The sequence below is a fragment of the Tupaia chinensis genome, unplaced genomic scaffold (genome assembly GCF_000334495.1).
Source record: "Tupaia chinensis unplaced genomic scaffold, TupChi_1.0 Scaffold000434_1, whole genome shotgun sequence".
NCBI lineage: Eukaryota > Metazoa > Chordata > Mammalia > Scandentia > Tupaiidae > Tupaia > Tupaia belangeri.
Window position 1 is genome coordinate 377395 of NW_006159939.1, and position 10845 is coordinate 388239.

The 10845-nt window shown below is 35.4% G+C and overlaps 1 protein-coding gene across 1 annotated transcript; it reads right to left on the reverse strand.

The window, feature by feature from the left end:
• Positions 1-277: 277 nt before the first annotated feature.
• CMAS (cytidine monophosphate N-acetylneuraminic acid synthetase) lies at positions 278-8416 on the reverse strand (the record flags this gene model as incomplete). The annotated part of the gene is given in 7 exon segments (XM_014590350.1): positions 278-877; positions 1520-1673; positions 2943-3114; positions 3497-3591; positions 5752-5885; positions 7968-8123; positions 8274-8416. Coding segments are annotated over 7 exon segments (1045 nt in total), but the record flags the coding sequence as incomplete, so codon positions are not given.
• Positions 8417-10845: the final 2429 nt, after the last annotated feature.

Below are 10845 nucleotides of genomic sequence, written 5' to 3' on the forward strand. Positions count from 1 at the left end.
AAAGTAACCTGTGTTACCTGCAAGTTGTGATGACAGCCAATACTGTGCACAAAACGACCATTACAGAGTTAACTGCAAATGGTTTACTCTGGGTTCTCCAAATCAACATAACCTCAATATATAAATTCATTTGGCTATTTTATGCATATGCCTGTAAAGTACAATCAGATGCTCTCCATCTGGCATTCAGTGACCTCTCACTTCTCATGGTCAATATTTAAAGGCAATAAAGGGACTGCTTAGTCCAATTTCTTCTACAGCAACAAGGCAGTTTTCATCAAGTTTGTGAAATGTAATTTTATTAATTAATAGAAGAGTATGTCTTACCAGACACATTGTCCCCAAATAAATAAAATTCCAGCATCATTAAAAGCACACAAATACACAGTATTACAGGGTACAATACAAAGTCAATTTTGATGTTATTACTTGCATTTACTAAAAATCTGAGAAAGATTACAATCAATCCCTAAATAATTATCTTGCATAAAGAGAAAAGTAGAACACAATTACTTCACAGGTTTTGGAATGATAGATTGAGAAGGCTTTGCTTTTAAAAGATTAGATACCTCACAAATCAAATCACACCCTCTGCAACATTACAACATGAAATTGTACTTAATCAAAAATAAAAGCAAAGTGGTTACAGAATACTGTATCTGTCTTTCCCCAAATTATACTAATCTCTATTTTTGGCATGAATTATTAACCTTTTCCATTAGTAGGAAAATGTGCTCGGCAAACTCTCGGAGGGCGCCACGGCCACCATTGCATTTGCAAATATATCCAACAGCTTTCTGGGCAGTGGAACAGGCATCTGCAGGGACACCACTCAGGCCTACCCTCTTCAAGCATTCTTCATCGGACACTTCATTTCCTATCGAGTAAAATAAATACTGATTGGACATTTAAAAGAAACAAAGAGTACTCCGGTAAAATAATGGAAATATTAACCAATAAGTAGCTCTGGTAACTTCTGCAAGACCTAAGGCACTGCATATTAAGGATACTAAAGATTAGATGAAGAAAAATATTTTAAAGTATAAATGAGGGGCTATCTCTATAATGTCACCGTTAAATATTGAGCATAAGGGGACAGAGCCTACATGGCTGATTATGCCCTGCTGGCTTGAAAACATTACCAAATGTGTATGTATATGTATTCTCAAATCCTGGTGAGATGCAGAAATGGAAGAAAAAGGACTGGCATAACCACACTTATGGTGGGGGGCGGGGGCTTGCTCTTTCTCTCTAGCTAGCACATGTGCCCTCTGGCATTAAAAAAATGGTATAATATAAGTCTAGGGCTTTCTGTAAGCACTTAAAAAATTGCTACACTTGATCCTATTATCAAACAAATTTCTAAAAAAGACTATTTCAATTTAAATACTTTGGTCAATTCCCTATAAAACATGCCAATCTTGGGACAACTCTTTCTTCTTTACCTATTTCTAAAAGAAAAAAAAAAGAAAAGAAAAAAGAAATCTATTTTACTATGGCTGAGTAAAAAAATACAAACCAAGATATGCCACTTCTTTCCAGCACAGGCCCATTTCTTTTCTCCATTCATCTACAACTGCTAGCTTGTCTGACACGCTGACTTCCATTTTGCAATCCAGTTTTAAGGAAGAAAGCGTCTGCTTTGAACAAGCCCTTTCAGAGATTAGCCTCACCTTTAAAAAAATGGGGGGAGAGGCAGGCACAAGAATTAGAAAGTGAAGGAAACAGAAATCTTTCATAATAAAATAAAACTCTGTAAATGACATAAGTCACAAATGAGTAGTTCTTTAACCATCTGAAGGACAAATAAAATCAACTGTCATTCTAAACTGATGATGCTGTAAATAAAATACTTGTTTTATTTCTAATAGCCCAAACACAGTATCTGTGTCTAAATGCAAGGCACAGTATCTCTTGAAATGGAAAGGATTCTATCTACAGGTAAAAAAATATAACATACTATCTGATACTAATTAAGATTCTTCTACAAATCAATTTATCCAAAGGAAAGTCTATAATCTTTCTCTTATGCTGCTTAGCAACACATATTTAAAATTTCTGATGAATTATAATTATCTTAGGCTTTATTTTTAAAAATACACTTCAACATTAAGTTATTTTAAATAAAAAATTCATGCATAAGAATGAGCAACAAGACACTGGCACTGAATAGAAAGTGGACGAATATGGAAGATTTAGTGCTAAGTGAAGCAAGTCAGAGTCTGAGAGAGAGAGGCACTTGCCCGCATGCTCCCACTTAATGTATACTGAATGTCTGCAATCTACGGCAGAAACTGAAAGACTGGAAGGTATAAAAGCACGGAGAGCAACTGAGGATACTGGAGACAGTGTGGGAGGACGATGGGACATGAGAGAAAGCAAGAGGGAGGGAATCACGGAGAAAAAGAAAGAAGCAAAACATTCAAGGGACACAAAAATGAAAAATTATCCGTTGATGATAATGTGTATGGTAATATATTTGACTGGACTGATAGACAGTGTGTTCATGCTTGGAGTTATTTTGTTATGTCCTAATGATATATAGTGATTGAATGTGAAGGAAACATAGTAATAATAAAAGATATCTTTTGGGGGGGGGTGAAGAAGGAGCTACATTTTAAAAATCCACAGGATATATTTGCCTTTTTCTAAATGCCAATACTTACTATTAAGGAAACCTTTCCTGCTGCAAGAACCTATGAAAAATACTGGATGACTACTATTTAAAAACAACACAGTCATACTTACAAATAAAAAAAATTCCGATTGACAAAATCTTAGTTTTATCCATCTAAAAGTAAATAGCATGATAATTTTCTAGGCAAGGAAGACTAAATTTCATGTATTTTAATAGTTAATACTAAAAATTTAAATTTCTTAATTTCTTGCATGTTCTTTGACCCTAAACCAAAATCTTATAAAATACTGCAAAGGGCACATACCTCAATCCCACTTTTCTTTAATAAACTTATCCCAATAGCATCCTTTACATCATATGATATTATTTCTTTTTGATCTCCTGACACATATATGTGGCCATTGGTGAGACATCCATCAATATTGCAAATTAAAAGCTTTATCTCCTTAAGCTTCTCTTTGCCAAAATAGCCGTATCTAAAAGAAACCAAAATAGACCTTTGAGTACAAGGGCGATACTCATCACTTTTTCTTATCTGCTAACACCAGTGAGCTAAGTAACTTATTCTCCATTTCATTATACAAACCTCACTCTTCAAATTCACTTTATATATACACTTCAACTTACAGTTCAAGAGCTATTAACAGTGTGGTCTATCGTTAAGGGTATGTGTTTCTCAGTTTATTGAATAAGCCACCTAGAGACATTTTACATATGCATCTTCCCCAAATGACTGAACTAATCACAAAGATCCTAAGATGTGTGGGTATCAGAAATCAGTGTCTAGAAGTACAATTAAACATATCTAATGAAAATCATACAGTTCTAGTGCAGAAGTGATATTATATATTTTTTTACCTTAGCACTCTTTGCTCTGCAATAGGCCAATCAATATCCACATCTATATCCACACTATGCTCAGCTCGCATTTCATAGTATGCCATTTTTCCACCCTAAAGACAGAACAAACATTTATTTGAGTACATCAGAAACTTTATAGTACAGAACAATGAGGTCATCTCTATAGTACTGAGAAAAATCAGTAAAATCAGTGACATAACATTTATTGTTATTTTCTTAAACAGGGAAAGTTCACACAAAACAAATAGCCTTGGCCAGTATGTGGTACGGTGATAAAAGTGCTGGACTCTGACACGGCTAACCATGGCTGGAGTCACAGACCTAGTGGCTTGAAAATCACACCAGGCATGTGTGTGTACATGGCCAAAATCCCGAGGGAAGAATGGAGGAGAAGGGATTGTGGCATGGACATCTCCCTCATGAGGTGATTTCCCACTTTCCCAATCTCTCTCTCTGGTGAGCCGCATATACACTATGACAAAAACTTAAAATAAGTTTCCTATTTTTCTTTTTAGAAGTTTTATCCTTAAGGTTTGTGCACTAGCCAGAGAGAGGAAGAGAAAGACAGAGACAGTGAGAAAGTGAGAAATCAGCCCCCAGGGGGGAATGGATACACCGGAATCCCTCCTTTTCCATTCTCTCCCAGGATCTTAGGCATGTACATGTGCCCAGCATGATTTTCAAACCAGCAGGTCCAGGATTTGAACTGTGGTCATCTATGCATGAGTCCAGTGACATAAATACTATGCCATCTGCTGGCCCCAAATCCCTATTTTTGTTTAAATAGATTTCTACTTTAAGATTGGGAAAAAAAAAAGCACAGTATCCATTCTCCAGTATCCCAACAAGGGGTTTTCTAGAATTCCTTAATTGTATCCACATTTTTGCCCAGAAGTTTCTCCCATTATCCAAAAACAGTACAAAGGTTTTTGAAATTTCTGTTTCAATTTGCAACTAACAGGCAAAGTAGGGGTGGAAAAATTATTTTAGTATCTGCTGCACAGAAGTACCTTAAATCCTGGAGCTATAGAGGAGAGTGGTCAATAAAGGTCCAGGTCACATATGGGCAAAGTCTCCTGACTCTGGGGCATGAAGGTAAGAGAAGGAACCTTTTCTTGGATAGTAATTATTGAATGACCTGGTCAGTTACTAGAAAATTTCATTTTTCTGAACTGTCAGCCTCTTGTTACAATGAGAACTGTCAAATCTTGTCACAGTGAGAAGCATCATTTCTTCCTGTATTTTAAGAAAGAGTTTAATAAGCCATGGTCCTTCTTAGAAAAGAGTTGGGGAAGGAGGTATCTTTACATGTCAAATCTAATTTTCTTGAACACTTAAACTTAACTAAATGACTAGTTTACAGTTTCTACTCTGACCAGACAATTGGAAAAAATGTTCTCTTTTCCTCAGAGCATAGGTACATTGGAATTTTTACTAGAATATAGAGGTATTTGAGTAACAAAAAATACTTGAATCTAAATCCTGATAGTAGTAATAGTTTTTGCCTTGAGTCACTAACTTCATTTTTCAGAGCTGCAATTTCCTCCTCTATAAAACTGGGACAGGAATGTGCACTTTATTCAGCTACTAGCAAACTGCCTGAGATAACCTGCAACAGAGTATTTCATAAAGTTCTTAGTACATAGAAAGTGCTGAATAAGTAATCACTGCACTAAAGTTAACAAATTAACAAATACATGATGCAACCATGTAGGCTCTAAATATTAGGGAGACATTCAAATCCCTTAATTTAAAACGAAGGCAATGAGAGTTGGAGCAAAGGATATATTTGAGGTAACATAGGGTCAGAACTAGAATCTAGTTTCCCTGACTCCCAAGACAGTGCTCTTACACCTCTATTACATTGTTTTTTTTCTTTTTAAAGCAAAAGTAATTATTCAATGGTACAACAACTTAACTGTAATACAGATATAGATTTAAAATAATTTTGACTGAAAATAATATAAATACCTATATTATTACACATAACATGAATATGTGTTATCATGAAGCACTCATTTCACTTTTTATCTTAATGTTACAGTTGTAGATTTTCTTATATATTTACTGAATGGATTTCGATTTGGGACAAACCTGTTGGATAAATGTCTCAGATGATAAATCTTGTCAGATACTGCCTTTTCTGTAAGGATAGATGCTTTCCTTAATAAATCATGTCAAACTTCTTCCCTAGAACTACAAATACACATACAAAAGTGTTGAAATGGATTGTGTAAAATGAAGATACAAACCTGTAAGTAACCCATCTCTATCAAATGTCTTTTGGCAAAATAAAATGAGCCATTTTCATATAATTCTCCATCCCAGTCTTGCCGACGAGGCCGTTTAGCTGGATTCAAATTCAAGGGCTCAGTCACTTCGCGAACTAAAACCAAAAAGGTACATTGAGTCCACGTTGCTCTGAATATAAAAGTGTTCACTTACTAACTTTAGAAAAAGCAAATAAAAACAAACTCAGAATTTAGACTAGTTCTGTTTCTAGATAAATAACTAAATGGGGTTTAGTTTAAAAAGAAATACGGTCTAACAATTCCGATGATTTATCTTTGCTTTCCAATAGTTAATAGATATTTCATAAGAGAATTTGAAAAAATTAAGGTTTTAAGCTATTTATACAGTATGCTGCTTTGAGAGGACATCAAGACAATCTTAAAGTAGCTTCAAGAAAATGGACATTAGGGACCAGCAGTTAGCATAATGGCTATGTCGCTGGATTCCTATGTAGTCGACCATGGTTCGAGTCCTGGACCAGGTAGCTTAAACTCAGGCTGGGTGCGTGTGTGTGTGTGTGTGCCCAAGATCCCGAGAGGAGAATGGAGGAGAAAGGATTGAGGCGTGGCCATCCCCCCTGGGGGGTGATTTCTTGCTTTCTGTCTCTCTGTCTCTCTTTCCAGTGAGCGCATGCACCCTATAGCAAAAAACTCTCAAAAAAATAAAAATAAATACATAAATAAATACATAAATAAAAATGGACATTATAAAATACCAATAGCCAATATTTGAGCCCTTTATCATTATTTTATCTATAGAAATATAATGTATGTGTTATCTAATGTGGTTGAAAGTTACAAAAAACCTGAATACTTCCTCATTAAATTATTAAGATTTTTATACTGATGAAAATGTCTATTTAATGTGTTATACATTCTTTCAGTAGTTAGAAGATATACTGAACATAAAATTGCATTGCTTATTACTACTTGATTATGAAGGCTTAGCAATATCAACATTATTATAACATGATGTAATAAATACAGCCTTCAGTATTGGTGCATAGAGATTTTCTTACCTTTTTACAGAATTTTCCCAAAATGTGTATGTGTTTAATGGCTGGTGATTCTTACCATCTTTCCTCACTTTGGCCATCACTTCTATGTATAAAGACTTCTGAGAGTAACCTCTACTTACTTCCCTAACTAAACAATCCTTTGTACACCTCCACATCAGCATTTGATATAATCTGGGAAAACAAATTAAAACTTGGCAAATGTATTTTGGATAGCTGCAGGCAGCATAGTTTTATAGGCACAGTAGTAAGTACACGCTCTGCTCATGGAGCATGAAAACTAGTGGTGAAGACAAGCAATCAACAAACTGTTCAACAGATGATTCAAGTGGTACTTGGAAGGAAAGGAGAGAGAGGACCAAGTCTTTTCTAGGATCAGTGGCTGCCTTCTCCCTGGAGGAGTTTGTTGAGTAGGGGAAGGTACATGACTATTTAAAAATATTTTTAAAAGACTATAGCTATTTAAATATAATAGAACTTTCTTATATATGGAGTTACAATCTGGGGAAGCAATTCTGCAATTTCAGTCTTGAAGTCCTCCTCTGTGGAATACTCCCATATGATTTATATAGAGTTTATCAAACAAGTCTAGAACAAATACAAAAGTATTTGACTTAGAAAGATGACATGTCTACCTCAAAAGACAAATAGAAACAGAGTTTAAATGTCTCTTTCTATAAAGAATTAATTTGTTCTCACTCTCTTTCCTCTAAAAGAAGATTTCAAACTGATTAAAATATCATTACCTACTGCAGTTAAGAATCAAATCAAATATTCTTTTTTGTTTTTAGATTTTTGCCATGGGGTATGTATGTCTGCCAGAGAAAGGGAGAGACAATGAGAGGGAAAGTGAGAAATCACCTCTGCCCCGGGGAGATAGATACACAGCAATCCCTTCTCTTCCATTCTCCTCTTGAGATTTTTTGGCATGCACACATGTGTGCCCAGCGAGTTTTTCAAGACTCCAGGTCTAAGACTCGAACCCTGGAGTTGGCCATGTGGGATCCAGCACCTTAACCACTGTACCACCTACTGGCCCAAATCAAATATTCTTTCGCTGCTCCCTTTTTATTTTTCTAAGAATATTTAGATATTAAAAAAAAATGATCATCAGTAAAGTGAATCTCAGTAAAATGATCTAAAATACTGATAACAAATTACCTCCTTTCTGAATTTCACTCCACCGAAATTGATGGCGTCTCACAACAGAGAAAACAGAATCAAATCCTTCTTCTCGAATCATTTCTGCAACTTTCTGAAGGTCAGTAGGATGTAAACATGGAGAAGTAGCTTGAATATTTCCTACAATGTCAACCTCTTAAGAAAACAAAGAAAAAGGACATCAAAATAAGATTCCTTAGAAGCAAGTAATACTAAGACCCTGAATTCAAGAGTTAAACAAGTCTTACGAGATGATAAGTTAGAAATTACATAAAATTCTGAGTAAACTATTAATTAAACTCATACCATTGTGATAATTAAGAAATTCTATGATGGCATCTAGTGAGGTAGAACTGTCTTTTGAAACTTCAGAACTTCTTCGATGGACCTGTGCACCAAACTGCTTGGCCACGTTTTCAATTTCATCATGGTCTGTTGACACCCACACACTGTTCAGATATTAAAAAAAAAGAAACTAAACAGCCAAATCATCAAAAGAAATCATTAGCAATAAAAAGTGAGACCCTAAAATAAAGCTTACATAATTTAATTTCATACAATAAAAATAATGTTACAGATCCAGTCATAGAATTGTAAAGAATTATATTTTGTACATAAATAGATACAAGTAGTTTTACAAAATTAGGATAAAAGATAACTCATATTTTTAAGATTATTGATATAATGATAGCACCAGAAGACAAATCTAAAATAAAGATTCTTATTCTCTATCCAAATCCAAAATGCTGTATAAACTATTTTAATATACTTGTTAAGAATAGATTTAACTTGGGACCAGCAGTTAGCATAATGGCTATATTGCTGGACTCTCATAATGAAGAAGGGACGTGCGTGCCCAAGATCCTGAGAGGAGAATGGAGAAGGGACGTGTGTGCCCAAGATCCTGAGAGGAGAATGGAGGAGAAGGGACATGTGTGCCCAAGATCCTGAGAGGAGAATGGAGAAGAAGGGATTGCAGCATAGCCATCCCCCCAAGGGGGGGGGGGGTATTTCTTGCTTTCTGTCTCTCTGTTTCTGTCTGTCTTTCTGGCAAGTGCACGGGCCCTGTAGCAAAAACCTCTCCAACAACCACAACAACAGAACAGATTATAGATTTAGCTTGACCAAACCATAAAGCTGAAAGTTTCAAAATCAGAAGACACTAAATTTCCAAGTCTGTGCTCAAGACAATCAGATAATGCTAATCCCCCTCCTTTTTTTGTAACAACAAACAGATACCTAGATAATGGAACAGAAAATGAAGTGGATTATAGCTACTGATTACAGTCATAGAGAACATGACTTGATTGGCATAGGAGATTAATTTAATATTCTGAGTTACATCTTACAAAGTTGCCCATTTAGATGTTCTAACATGATGACTAAGAGGTGTACTAGTCCATAGTGAAGTTTTGTTTCCTGGATCTTCACAAATCCTAACAGTGACATTAATCAAAGATATTTTAATGACTTATAGTTTTGGTATATATGTATGTATGTATATATATATATTTTTTTCCTCTTCTCTTTTATTTTAATCCCTGTCATTGAACAACTATTTAGTTCGGGAAAGAGGAATAGCATGTTTCAGATATGTTTATGTTCAACTATCAAGAATGAAAAAAACGGGGACCAGCAGGTGGCATGGTGGTTAAGGCGCTGGACACTCCCACATGGTGGACCAGAGTTCGAGTCCTGAATCTGGTGGCCTGCTTTCTCACTTCCTCTCTCTCTCACTCTCACCCCCTGTCTCCCTCTGATCAAACTAAAAAATAAAATAAAATAAAATAAAAAAATAAAAAAAAGAATAAATAAAATAAATAATTATTAAAAAAAAAAAAGAATGAAAAAAACATGTGCTAGCAGATGGCATAGCAGTTACGTCGTTGGACTCCCACATAGCCAATGGCTGTTTGAGTCCCAGACCTGGTGGCTTGAAAATCATGCTGGGTGCATGTGTGTGTGTGCCCAAGATCTCGGGAGGAGAATGGAGGAGAAGGGACTGTGGTGTGGCCAACCTCCTTGGGGAATGATTTCTCACTTTCCCTCTCACTGTCTGTCTCTTTGTTTCTCTCTCTCTCTTTCCAGCAAGCACAACTAATAAAAAAATTTCTAACATTTCTGGACCTAACTTATTCATTTTATTTATTTCCTTTAATACTGATAGGAGGAGGATTTAAATCAAGAGAAGTAGTCAATAACACAGTAAGTTTTTCAAAGGAAGCCTGGTAAGCATTATGAGCCATTGGCTAGGAGTCAGGAGTCTCACATCATTTCGCTGTGCAAGGCAGAACATATGCGACCCCATTCCTCTATCTTGAAATCTGAAACTGTTTGGAGACAGATTTTTCACTGGAGAAATGCTGCAAAGGTATATAACAACATAAAGTGCCGATGAAAATCCATTTTTTTAAATAAAGAAGGTGAAGGGAAGATGATAACATGGTAACTGGAATGTAATAAAAATTGATCAGCAAAAACAGGAGACACAGGTCTTCTGACATCTAATACATGTCATTAATTGAAATAATTACAAAAGCCATTTACTTTATTGCCCTGATCTTTACTACAAATAAAATTCATCACTAGATGGTTGAGTTATCTTTCTGAAATGTTTGAAAGTTGAATTGAAAGAAAAAAAAATGAAGCTTTTGGAAAGCTTTGCTTTGTTTTTCTCCCTTCCTTGTCTCCCCTTTTCATTATTCATTTCTTCATACATGAAATATTCACTGCATGCCTATCCTGTTCCAGGCACTACTCTGGAAACCGGGGATATAACACTGTTTACACTGTAGTCCATTCTCTTGAGAAACTCTCAGCCTATGGGTAGAGACTAAGGCCAACACACTACTAAAATTCCTTTTATGCCATCAGGGAA